The sequence below is a fragment of the Takifugu rubripes genome, chromosome 3 (assembly GCF_901000725.2).
Source record: "Takifugu rubripes chromosome 3, fTakRub1.2, whole genome shotgun sequence".
NCBI classification, from domain to species: domain Eukaryota; kingdom Metazoa; phylum Chordata; class Actinopteri; order Tetraodontiformes; family Tetraodontidae; genus Takifugu; species Takifugu rubripes.
In genome coordinates, this window is record NC_042287.1 from 644,724 (window position 1) to 655,525 (window position 10,802).

The following is a 10,802-nucleotide window of genomic DNA, read 5'->3' on the forward strand; positions in this document are numbered from 1 at the left end:
AGGAAAAACTGCTGACGGGACTAAAGAACAGGAACTAACGTAGTTCTGCCCGGCTGAAAAGACGTTTGCGCTTTACTGTACAAGCCACGCACACTCTGAATTTCTGACCAATCACGCGGTAGTTCTGACCCAGGATGAGCAGAAATGTTCCGCCTGGATGAGGAAGCCAGAACTCCAGTCAGGAAACTTCCATCTTTATGCTAAGCTAGCAGCTGCAGGTGACAGATGTAACATTTTCTGCACCTCTGGATGTTAATGTTTACATACAGGTGAGGGCGGGCTTTGGGGCGTGGCTTGAATCAGCCCCGCCCCCTGGGAAACAAGATGGCTGCCAGAACGTCAAGGTTTACATTCAGCTGGATTCTCAGTAAAGACACAGCTGGGCTCATATTCTTTCCTCCACGTTAATATTTTTGGTGCTATTTTGACTTCATGCAAAATAAAATCTCCCATAATCCTCTGTGAAGTGTGAAACCAGAGGCAAACATCTGGCTCCTGAACCACCAGATGTGCCTCACAAATATGCAGTAGAAAGTTGACCTGCCATTTGAAACATTGTCGCTAGGCTAACAGTGTTGCTATGGCGGCGACCCCTGGCGCTAACGTTAGCTCCCACATCTGGATGGACAGCAGATGTGTTTTCAGAGATGCTGCTATGTACAGTCATGTTCTTATTTAGGTCTTCCTGTCCCGTCCTGCGGTTTCTGAACAACCACCTCGTCTCACCGCTCGGTTCTGTGTCCAATTGTCCCCGTGACATGTAACAACACCGAGTGTGAGCAATGGTGAACACTTTATTCAATAAACAACAAATGCTAACAGTGTTGCTATGACTCTGGAGACGTGACGTTGCCGAGTGAGCGGAGACGCAGACGCATCTCAAGGGTGTCAACAACAACAGGAGGACGCACGTCCCGCGTCCTGTCCCCTGCGGGAGCAACGGGGCGACGGCCTCATCTCTGGCTGCTGGTTCCGGCCCGTGGGGAGGACGCCTGGGCTTCTCTGTACTGCTGTGACCAGCTCTTTGGGTCCTGCTGATGGAGCTGAAACATCACAAAGGTGATCCAGCTCAGCGACCACGCAGGTGTTTCCCCTCACACACACACACACACATACACACCGACCTCAGCCATAAACTCCAGGATTTTGGCTTTTGACACCTCTGCAACAGCACGCTGACCCCAACAAAAGTCGTGTTCCAGGGGTTCTGTGTGAGGGACACGGACGTATTCCAGGTACCTACACACACATGCCGTATCACAGCCTGAGCTAAACACATCAAGACAGGCTAAAACTGGGAGTACAGCAGCTGGATCCTGGTGCAGATGTTGGGAGGCACCAGGCCCGGCTCACCTCGGCTGTGGTGCCGGCTGGACTGGACCTTCCCCGGCTGCTCTTTGGTGTGGTATAAACCAGAGTCTATGGTCTGACAGAAACTGGCTCTGAACACACCAGCTGGTCCCAGTGGGACTGGAACCTATGACCTGCCGAACCCACTTGCGTGTGATAACACGACTGAGCTAATGTCTGGGCTTAGGCCAGGACCAGGGGCGGGCCGGGTCAGGAGCTGTGAACAGAGAGGGGGAAGCCCAGACGTACCTCTGGCGTACAAACTCCTCCGTCACCACTTTCTTCACCTCCCCAAACTCCGAGTGTTTTTCTCTGCAGGGGCAGAACAGAACAGAACGTTGACCACCACCCATCCCGGGACCTGGACCTGGACCAGGAGGTCAGCTCACCCCGGCTGAACACGCAGCTTCTTCAGGATGTTCCAGATAACACCTGCAGCACAAAGCAGAGACCCACCCGGTGACTCCAGACCAAGTTCAACGTGGCGGTTCTGACCCACGGACCAGATGGTTCTGCTGAAGAACCCAGAAAGATCAAAGAACCCGACTCACTCTCTCTGACGACGCCTCCTTTCATGAAGATAACGCTGAGGATGACCCACAGCAGGCCCGTCTTTGAGCTGCAGGGTTTCCTGTACACACACACACACACTCAGAGTCACCAGCAGATCCCAGATCTCAAACAGATCCTTCACTGAAGCAGATCTCACATGACCGGGGAAGCTGCCCCCACGGGCTCCAGGTTGTTCTGAAGTATGTACAAGTGATTCTTGGGGTCAATTTCCATCAGCCTGAGTCCGAAGACCTGGTGAGCAGAGAATGTCAGCCGATGTGTGATCAACGAGGTGATCAACACGGAGGTGATCCGGTGGCTCTGGACCCACCTGCTCAAAGGTCCGAGCCGCTCTCTTCATGACCTCTGGGTAGATGTTTTTATACTCCTTCAGCACCACTCTGATGAGGTCTGGAAGCAAAAGATCCTAATCTCAGGTCCATAACGCACATCGATCCAAACATGAGGAACATCTCACACAAACGCAGGTGGAACCAGGACCGGAGGCCCAGCACAGCCTGCTGCGGCGCTACCTGCTCGACGAATGGGGAACTTCTTCTGGTCTTTCACCAGGATGAACTGCACCACCTCGGCTGTCTGCAGGAGACACACACACGCGCACACACACACACTCCACTGCATGAAAACACACTTCAACAGGTGTGTTCACCCACAAGTCACCTGTGTGCTACCTTTCGTTCAACCTGAGCGGGGGTGAGCTTCTCCAAGCCTCTCTGGACCTGGGAGGTAGTTGGCTGAGTGAACAAGGAGTCGTCATCGTCCTCCTGAACACGGCCGGAGCCAGAATGTCTCTGCATGGACAAGGAAACACTGGATGAATAGATGGAAGGATGGATGGATGAATACATGGAAGGATGGATGGATGGATGGATGGATGGATGGATGGATGGATGGACGGACTCACTGCAGCCTGAGAGGAGCGGGGTGGGTTTGCCGACCTGCCTCTCTGCGTCATCACCACCCACTAACAGAGAAAAGGCACATTTGCAAAGATCTACATACATTTGTGACTTAACAAAAACAGACGTTTGAAGGAGACGTTAGTGACACGTTTAGACCAACTAGAGCTGGAAAGTGAACCATCTGAATCATCGTTAACCAAACCCCGTTGACAGAAACGACCCTTTTTCCTTACCGAAACGGTTTCCGAACAGTAAAATTCCCGCTTGCGCTTCTGGCGGACGCACGCTTATGACGTCATCGCTCCCCGGTTCCCGCGACTTTTTCGACTAAAACTTTATCAGCAACAGTTAGATCGACACACATTTGTGCTTTAAACGGGACTAAACGCGTGCATGTGTGCACGCTGTATAGATACGTATATAAGTACATAAATGTGGTAAATATGTAAAGTCATATGAAATCTATTTTTAGATCCACAGCACAAGAAGCAACGTGAAACTTGCAGCTCAACTGAAGAGAATGAGAAGATAAAACATGATGAAAATCATGATGAAAATCATGATGAAGAACATGATGAAGATCTTGACTTACACACGAGAGACAAGAAATAATATCAAATGCGCGTGTGTTTATCTTGCAACTATTAACTGAAAATTCTGATCGGAAAATGTGAATAATAGGAACAGTTTCTCTTTATTTTGTATTTATGTGCAATGTGAAGAAAAGTGAAGCGAGGGGATGTTAAAGCGTGTGATTAAACAGTTTTTAAGTCATTAATCTGCCACAACACGCATCTCTAAAACGTCTAAATATACAATTAAAACCAATTAAAAACTCACCTGGAACCACTCGTCCCCACAAGGCGGCGCTGTTCCCTTTACACCGGTAGATCTCCACGGAGCGGACGCGCGCACGCAGGCGGGACGGCGGTGCTGCACGGTGAGGTGCAGCGGGCAGAAGCGGACCGGGTCCCGCTGTCGCCTGTGGCCATGCGGGCAGAGAGAGAGGATGGGGGAAGACAGAGGACGCGCGTCCCCGCTGAAGAACTTCGTGGCCGGAGGAGTGGCCGGAGCCTGCCTGCTGCTGGCTGGACACCCGCTGGACACCATCAAGGTCTGTGACGGGGCGTCTGTGCTTCTGCTCGTCCATTCATGATTCCACTAAAAGTCACGGTTTGATCCAGTGATCAGGAGGATTAACGCGCTTACAGGAGCCTCGCTGCTGCCTTTCTACCGACAGGAGCTGATAAAAGTTTAAAAGTTGGAGGCGACAGGTGTCAGACTGGGGAGGTGATCACCTGTCAATGGCAGAAGAAAGGAATAGAGGATTATTGTCAGGCTCGTGCACGTGTCAGGAATTTCTCTGAACCTCAACGGCCGCGCTTTTATCTTTAACGGGTGTTTCCTTATCTGTCAGGGCAGCGCGCGCGCGCGGGTGTGTGTGTGACCTCTGAAGGGCCATCAAACCGGAGCTGACATCATGATTTAGTGATGACGCAAAGCTGTGTGTGTGTGTGTGTGTGTGTGTGTGTGTGTGTGTGTGTGTGTGTTTCAGGTGAGGCTGCAGACGCAGCCCAGATCCTCCTGCACGGTCCTCTACACGGGGACGTACGACTGTTTCAGAAAGACCGTGTCCAAAGAGGTGAACGACACAAACACACGCACACACACACAACCCTTCAGAATGTCTCTGGACAGTCAGGACTGACCGGAGAGGGCAGCATGTTCATGTCATCATATTTGGAATCATCACGGATGATTTTCCAGCCTTTGTCCTTTACCTGGATCCAGAACAGAACCAGTTAATAGAAGAACTGCAGGCAAAGTTCAGAGTCACGTGATTTTCACCACGTGACCTTTGATATTTTGCTGCCCACCTGTGTTCCAAGGCAAAACCTTGAGTTACAATTTACACAGATGAATTATCCATAACTCCTGATCATTTCTGCCTCCGTGTGTGTGTGTGTGTGTGTGTGTGTGTCCAGGGACTCCTGGGCCTCTATAAAGGTATGGGCGCTCCTCTGGCAGGTGTCGCTCCAATGATGGCCATCAGTTTCTTTGGGTTTGGTCTGGGGAAACAGCTCCAGCAGACGGACTTGAACTCACCTCTAACGTAAACACACACACACACGCACACGTACACACGGTGGTGTGTGTGCCCAGAATAGCTAGTTATAGAGCAATTCCTTGCCGTCCCTCCCCTCTACTCTCATTGGTCTCTTCACGGAGCCCCGCCCCCTTTGCACCATGTGACCCATCTGCCTCTTGGTCTATATCTGTACGTGTCAATGTGGAGGCTGGACAATCCTCTGTATCTCCTGTCCAGAAGGGCTTTAAGTCCTCTGGTTTCTGAGAACTCTGTGTGTGTGTGGGTGTGTGTGTGTGTGTGTGTGTGTGTGTATGTGTGTGTGTGTGCGTGTGCGTGTGTGTGTGTGTGTGTGATCTTTCCTGTCTGGAAAACATTTCTTTCCTCTTATAGTCTCCACAGATGAGGCCAGCATAGTTTGCTTTGGTTTCTTGATGGTTCCGTCTGAGCTTTTCTTGACTGGGTCACTACTTTTCCTCCTCTTTGTATTTTGATAAAGTCAACAGTCAATAAACCGTCTACCGTCTTCTTAACCGCTTAACTGGGTCCCCCCCTGGAAGGGTCACCAGTACAGGGACCTATATGAGCATTTGTGGGTTTGGCACCTTGCTCGAGGGCATCACGGCAGTGCTGTGAAGGTGCTCTGGCACCTTCCCCTACCATCAGAACACCTGTGTTTTGTCCGGACCGGGGCTGGAACCGGGACCCCTCCTCTTCTCAGTCCAGTGTCACTAAACACCTGTTTTATTTTGGAAGGGACTTGATTCATCGTCGGACCTGTGTAGGAAGTTCCTGTCTGGAACCCTAACCCTAACCCTAACCCTAACCCTGTGGAAATATAGTCTAACCAAGAAATAGTGCTTCTACTGAGGACGTTGTGGACGTTCCTTACGTTGTGGCGTTGGTGTTGGTGTGGTTGTGTGTCCAATATGGACATCATGGACCTGATGGACCTCTGTTCTGTTGTGTTCAGGCACACTCAGGTTTTCCTGTCTGGCTGTCTGGCAGGAGTTTTCACCACGGTCATTGTTGCCCCAGGAGAAAGAATCAAGTGTTTACTTCAGGTAGGATACGTGTGTGTGTGTCTGTGTGTCTGTGTGTGCATTTGAACTGCACACGAGTGCAATGCTACATGGTGCGTTCAGGTTCAGGCCAGTGGTGGGAAGCTGAAGTACTCGGGGCCACTGGACTGTGCAGTCCGACTCTATAAAGAACAGGGGATCCGCAGCGTCTACAAAGGAACCGTTCTGACGCTCATCAGAGGTAACTTGGACAGACGTGTGTGCGTGTGTGTGTGTGTGTGTGTGTGAGTGTGTGTGTGTGTGTGTGTGTGTGTGTGGACTGACTAAGCTTTAATCGATGTGTGTGCCGGCTGTCTCTCAGACGTGCCTTCCAACGGTCTATACTTCCTCACATATGAATACCTCAAACGAGCCCTCACACCTGAGGGTCAAAGGTGAGTGACCCTGACTAGCATCCAGGACAGTGAGCAGATCTGAGGTCTGTTAAACATTAAGCTTCGCATTGCACGTGTCTGCCAAGATGAACACACCACATTCCTGTTACAGCGTCAGCCAGCTCAGCACTCCCAACATCCTCCTGGCAGGAGGGGTAGCTGGAATTCTCAACTGGACCATCGCTCTTCCTCCAGATGTCCTCAAGTCCAATTTCCAGACAGGTGAGTTTGTGAAAAAGTCAGGCGGACATGTGACCTTTCTTCAAATGAACTGCGCGCGCATGTGTGTATGTGTGTTCAGCTGCAGAGGGGAAGTACAGCGGTTTGCTTGATGTGCTCAGAACTCTGCTCAGAGAAGAAGGTCCTGCGGCGCTCTATAAAGGCTTCAATGCCGTCTTCCTCCGAGCCTTCCCTGCTAATGCGGTACCTGTTTACATGTCATACATGTCATACATGTCATACGTCCAACCAGTGGGTGTGAACCGTCTTATTAAAGGACTCCAAGCTGGACACAAAATGAGGAAATTTGATTTGGACCCACTAAAATGAACTAATCCTGTCCTGTGGTCATCTCTGCTCCTGTCTTCCTCCCCAGGCCTGCTTTTTAGGGTTCGAGGTGGCTTTAAAGGGACTGAACGCACTTGCACCCAGTTGGTAAAGCTAGCTGGGAACCAGTCACCAGGCTGGACTACCCAGTGTTAGACTGGTCATGTGGAACTGGGACTTCAGATATTACATTTCTCTTTTATATTCTTTTATTATATAGTTTTTTCACTGTTGTGTATGAGACACAAACACGTGTTCACGATATTTAAATGGATGCAGTATTTGGAAAGAATGGGAGCAGTTTGTGCTTTTAGTGTGGAATTTCTGCTCTGTTGTGTTTTTAAATAAAGTCTTTTACATCTACAGCAAGATTGTCTTTCATCTCCATCAGAGTCTTCAGATATTGTGGGTAGAAAGGAGGGTTTGATGTTCATCGGATGTTTCCAGCTTTGATGAAGTGTCCCAACATTAAAGGAGAAATCGAGGGGAGATCAAAGCACATCAAAAGTGGAAATCACGACACCTGTTGGCAAGGATGGCTCGTTACAACATGAAATAACGACTTCACCGCTGTGCGTGTGCGTGCGTGAACTGTGTAGTCTACAACATGTTTATAACAACTTCACATTTGTGCTAGTCAATGGTTTGTCCTTGATAAATAATTGTTGTGTTTTTTAAACGGGGGATACAATTGTGGATTTTGCGAAATAAGCATTTAGGAAATAAAGTTTTTTTTTGTTTTTTTTTAAAGAAAATTCAAGAGGAATACAAAACTGCCCAATTCTGCCCAACATAACAACATAATTTGCCTTCTTGAACAGCCTCGTATAATTGCATACAGACCGGATGTTAGCGCCGATCGATTACCCATAATTCCGCATTGTTGTCAACGCGGAAGTCTTTTTTTCTTTTAAAATAGGTTTAAGGAAACGCGACAGATTTTTTTTTCGCCAACGGACCAAATTTAAACTATACCAACAGAAACTACTGGCCGGTAATATTTGCCCGCTAAGTGGTCGCTAAAAGTCGTCTTTCCCACAATTCCTTGCGCGACTTTTAGTTCCGGAGTTGGTGACCAGTGGACTGTCAGCTGGAGAAAAGGTGAAGTACAATTTGATCTTTCTGCGGCCACGATGTTAAAGTTAAAGTTCCCGATGAGCTTCAACTTTGGCGATGCAGCCTCGCTAGCAGACGTTAGCATCCGCTCGGCTCTGGACACACGTCAATGTCTCGTTGGACAACGTGCATCGAGACAACCAGGAGAAACGCGAAAAATTAAGGTTGTTTCTAAAAAAAAAAAGATGAAACCTTTGAATCAAGCCGGGCTCAGATCTGATACTGTTCATGCAGGCATGCCGAGCTTTTGTTTAAACACTGACTAACTTTTGTGGACGTGTGCAGATCTGCTGTGTTTGGGGTAAACTGTGGTGGCAGCGCTGCGAAGTTCAACCAAGCCCGGTTCCGATTGTATCACCCTGCCTGTTCTGTGACCTGTGACCTGTGACTGTTGCAGGTGGGTGGATGTAGAACCTGGAGATCGCTGCCATGCCTCTGGAGGTCCGCTGGCCGTTCCCCCAGTGCCCACCCTTGGCCTGGAGGGTCTCCAGCTCACTGGTCATGGGCATGGTGGGCTCGTATTCATACTTCTGGACCAGTAAGTGTGCGCCCACATTAGCCCAGGTGGGAGCGTGGGCATTCGGTTCAATCCCAGCCCTGGTCTTCTTTCTGCAACAGAGTACATGAACTATTTGACGGTCCACAACCAGGAGGTCTTGCTGGACCTAGTTGACAGGAGGCCCTCGGACACGCCGCTCATCACCCTGTCCAATCACCAGTCCTGCATGGACGACCCGCACCTCTGGGGTAAGACAGCACATGGAGCGGCTGGAGCATGAGGACACCACCCTCACCTCTGTTTTTGCTGCAGGCGTTCTGAAGCTCAGACACCTGTGGGACTTCAACAGGATGCGCTGGTGAGCTTTGTCAGCCTTTTTCCTCACCTGAGGTCTGGCGGCCTGGGCTGATTTATTGGTCCATTTCAGGACTCCAGCAGCGTCTGATATCTGCTTCACCAAAGAGCTGCACTCCCGATTCTTCAGCAGAGGAAAGTGTGTTCCTGTCTGCAGAGGCGAGTCCCCACCCCCCACCCCCCTTTTATATCACATTCTGTTGTGAGTTAAGCCCAACGGCATCATGTCCACGTCTGCCCACTGTTGCTATAGCAATCCTGCTGACCGAGTCGTGTTGTGTTCTGCGAAGGTGATGGTGTTTACCAGAGAGGCATGGATTTTGTACTGGACAAGCTCAACAGAGGCGAGTGGGTGCACATTTTCCCAGAAGGTGCGTTCACCCCCTCTGCCCCCCCCCGTCTTTCACCCTTTAAGCTGCTGTTGTTTTCTCCTGATTGACGGCCTCCTCTGACGCTGCTCCAACAGGCAAAATCAACATGACGGAAGAGTTCATCCGGTTAAAATGGGGTAAGGTTCGGCTCTGCTTGATGACACTTCCGCTGCCCTGCTCATCCCTTCTCCTGTGTGTTTGGCAGGAGTGGGGCGGTTAATAACCGAGTGCTCCCTTAATCCCGTCATCCTGCCGCTCTGGCACGTGGGTGAGTCTCAGCGTCACCTTTCATCACAGGGTCCCTCCACAGATGCTAGTAGATGCTAAAATGTCTGAGAAAAGGTGGTATGGTTGTGATTCCTGTGCGTTTGCCCGTAGGTTTGAGTGATGTTCTGCCCAATATGAAGCCCTACGTTCCTCGGATCGGGAAGGTAGGGCACAAACGGCTCATCCCGGCTGTGTGCCGGCACGTTAGTGTTCACGCTAGTGTTGTCTGACCTTTCCAGAGGATCACGGTTCTGGTGGGGAGGCCGTTCAGCGTGAAGGAGCTGGTCGAGTCCCTGCGAGCTGAGAACAAGAGCCAGGTGAGGATGGAAGGTTTCCCACGTGACGTTTGATGTGTTCTGAAATGTTCCTGCAGGCCAAGATCAGCCTCTTCCAGAGCTTTTACATGCCCCTTATTCTATTTCTTCTCAGTTGGAAATGAGGAAGACCTTGACTGACTTCATCCAGGGGGAGTTTCGGGGCCTGAAGGCCCAGGCTGAGGCCCTCCATGGACAAGCCCAGATTAAATCCTGAGTGTTGCTGCCACACTCTTTTACCCCAGTGAGGGTAAAATCAAGGCAGTGCAGCCTTACCGCTCCCCAGTTTGGAGTCATTGTCAGCACTGGACCATCAATCTCACAAGGTCTCACAAGGAGACCAGGTGGGACTCCTGAATTCATAGCATCTCCTGGGAATTTCTGAAAGCCTAAACTGTTAAAATAGGTCTGACTTGTTGTTAGAATGAGACCTTTGTCCTGCAATGAGCCTTATTTTCCACTGGGCCATGTTGAGTGCTGCAGGAGGTGCTCTGGTCTGCATTCTCACCAGTAGGACAGCTTTGTTCTTCAAACATCTCTGTGTTCCACCCTGTCCCAGTTGGGTGTGCAGATAACGATACCTCCTTCCTCCGATACCTCACCAGCAGAGCTGCTGTTTGTCAGTTACGATGTTTCAACTACAGCGTTATCTGTGCACACACACGTGGACCGGCACAATGATATCACCGACTGTTGTGCAAGTCAAACCGCACCTGCTCTGTCCTCACTCAAGTGTTCCAATTGTGTGTGTGTGTGTGTGTGTGTGTGGACGATTTTTTAATGTATGTATCATTTTATAACAGAAATACAGTTTGTTCCAGCAGGGAAGCAGCTTGTTTTATGGATTTACATCGGACGGACACAATAAATGACTCCTTTCCAACCTGGACTAATCACAGTTTCTGGTATTTCTACATTAATGTCCAGGCTTTATTATTTATGTTTATTCTAATATATTAATCACTCCT

The 10,802-nt window shown here is 49.9% G+C and overlaps 3 protein-coding genes across 11 annotated transcripts; 2 read left to right on the top strand and 1 right to left on the bottom strand.

Annotated features, from left to right (window-relative positions):
* Positions 1–14: 14 nt before the first annotated feature.
* LOC105419445 (non-structural maintenance of chromosomes element 3 homolog) lies at positions 15–3,158 on the bottom strand. 5 transcript variants are annotated; one of them, XM_011621022.2, is made up of 11 exons: positions 3,059–3,158; positions 2,798–2,887; positions 2,595–2,714; positions 2,436–2,499; positions 2,234–2,313; positions 2,060–2,154; positions 1,902–1,981; positions 1,740–1,782; positions 1,600–1,662; positions 1,125–1,239; positions 803–1,043 (listed from the first exon to the last, which is right to left on the bottom strand). In XM_011621022.2, the coding sequence occupies exons 2-11, from the start codon at positions 2,876–2,878 to the stop codon at positions 954–956; spliced, it is 831 nt and encodes a 276-aa protein (XP_011619324.2). In that variant the 5' UTR covers positions 2,879–2,887; positions 3,059–3,158; the 3' UTR covers positions 803–953. The 5 variants fall into 5 exon arrangements, with proteins under 5 accessions (XP_011619311.2, XP_011619319.2, XP_011619324.2 ...); XM_011621028.2 differs by having other exon boundaries at positions 901–1,043; positions 2,065–2,154; XM_011621009.2 differs by lacking the exon at positions 1,125–1,239 and having other exon boundaries at positions 15–1,043.
* A 144-nt stretch (positions 3,159–3,302) lies between these two features.
* Positions 3,303–7,278, top strand: LOC115249260 (mitochondrial carnitine/acylcarnitine carrier protein-like). 2 transcript variants are annotated; one of them, XM_029834452.1, is made up of 9 exons: positions 3,303–3,939; positions 4,381–4,467; positions 4,811–4,938; positions 5,885–5,975; positions 6,057–6,174; positions 6,295–6,367; positions 6,480–6,589; positions 6,709–6,790; positions 6,963–7,278. In XM_029834452.1, exons 1-9 carry the CDS (start codon positions 3,835–3,837, stop codon positions 6,973–6,975), a joined length of 807 nt encoding a protein of 268 aa, XP_029690312.1. In that variant the 5' UTR covers positions 3,303–3,834; the 3' UTR covers positions 6,976–7,278. The 2 variants fall into 2 exon arrangements, with proteins under 2 accessions (XP_029690312.1, XP_029690311.1); XM_029834451.1 differs by having other exon boundaries at positions 3,311–3,939; positions 6,669–6,790.
* Positions 7,279–7,791: 513 nt separating this feature from the next.
* Positions 7,792–10,725, top strand: LOC101065341 (tafazzin). 4 transcript variants are annotated; one of them, XM_029834459.1, is made up of 11 exons: positions 7,792–8,193; positions 8,315–8,567; positions 8,648–8,776; positions 8,841–8,886; positions 8,956–9,041; positions 9,173–9,253; positions 9,349–9,390; positions 9,459–9,521; positions 9,632–9,684; positions 9,760–9,837; positions 9,950–10,725. In XM_029834459.1, the coding sequence occupies exons 2-11, from the start codon at positions 8,459–8,461 to the stop codon at positions 10,049–10,051; spliced, it is 789 nt and encodes a 262-aa protein (XP_029690319.1). In that variant the 5' UTR covers positions 7,792–8,193; positions 8,315–8,458; the 3' UTR covers positions 10,052–10,725. The 4 variants fall into 4 exon arrangements, with proteins under 4 accessions (XP_029690319.1, XP_011619352.1, XP_003962981.1 ...); XM_011621050.2 differs by having other exon boundaries at positions 7,792–8,014; XM_003962932.3 differs by having other exon boundaries at positions 7,792–8,014; positions 8,427–8,567.
* Positions 10,726–10,802: the final 77 nt, after the last annotated feature.

What these genes read in the sequence shown, in the direction of transcription:
- LOC105419445 (XM_011621009.2), bottom strand. Translation starts at nt 2,878, where the DNA reads ATGACGCAGAGAGGCAGGTCGGCAAACCCACCCCGCTCCTCTCAGGCT. An exon ending in CCATCCATCCATCCATCCAT is followed by an intron (nt 2,715 to 2,797) that starts CCATCCATCCAT and finishes TTGTCCATGCAG; the next exon opens with AGACATTCTGGCTCCGGCCG. An exon ending in GTTCCCCATTCGTCGAGCAG is followed by an intron (nt 2,314 to 2,435) that starts GTAGCGCCGCAG and finishes TTTTGCTTCCAG; the next exon opens with ACCTCATCAGAGTGGTGCTG.
- LOC115249260 (XM_029834451.1), top strand. Translation starts at nt 3,835, where the DNA reads ATGGGGGAAGACAGAGGACGCGCGTCCCCGCTGAAGAACTTCGTGGCC. An exon ending in GACTTGAACTCACCTCTAAC is followed by an intron (nt 4,939 to 5,884) that starts GTAAACACACAC and finishes TGTTGTGTTCAG; the next exon opens with GCACACTCAGGTTTTCCTGT. An exon ending in CAAGTCCAATTTCCAGACAG is followed by an intron (nt 6,590 to 6,668) that starts GTGAGTTTGTGA and finishes ATGTGTGTTCAG; the next exon opens with CTGCAGAGGGGAAGTACAGC.
- LOC101065341 (XM_029834458.1), top strand. Translation starts at nt 8,459, where the DNA reads ATGCCTCTGGAGGTCCGCTGGCCGTTCCCCCAGTGCCCACCCTTGGCC. An exon ending in GTATTCATACTTCTGGACCA is followed by an intron (nt 8,568 to 8,647) that starts GTAAGTGTGCGC and finishes TTTCTGCAACAG; the next exon opens with AGTACATGAACTATTTGACG. An exon ending in GGTGCACATTTTCCCAGAAG is followed by an intron (nt 9,254 to 9,348) that starts GTGCGTTCACCC and finishes CTGCTCCAACAG; the next exon opens with GCAAAATCAACATGACGGAA.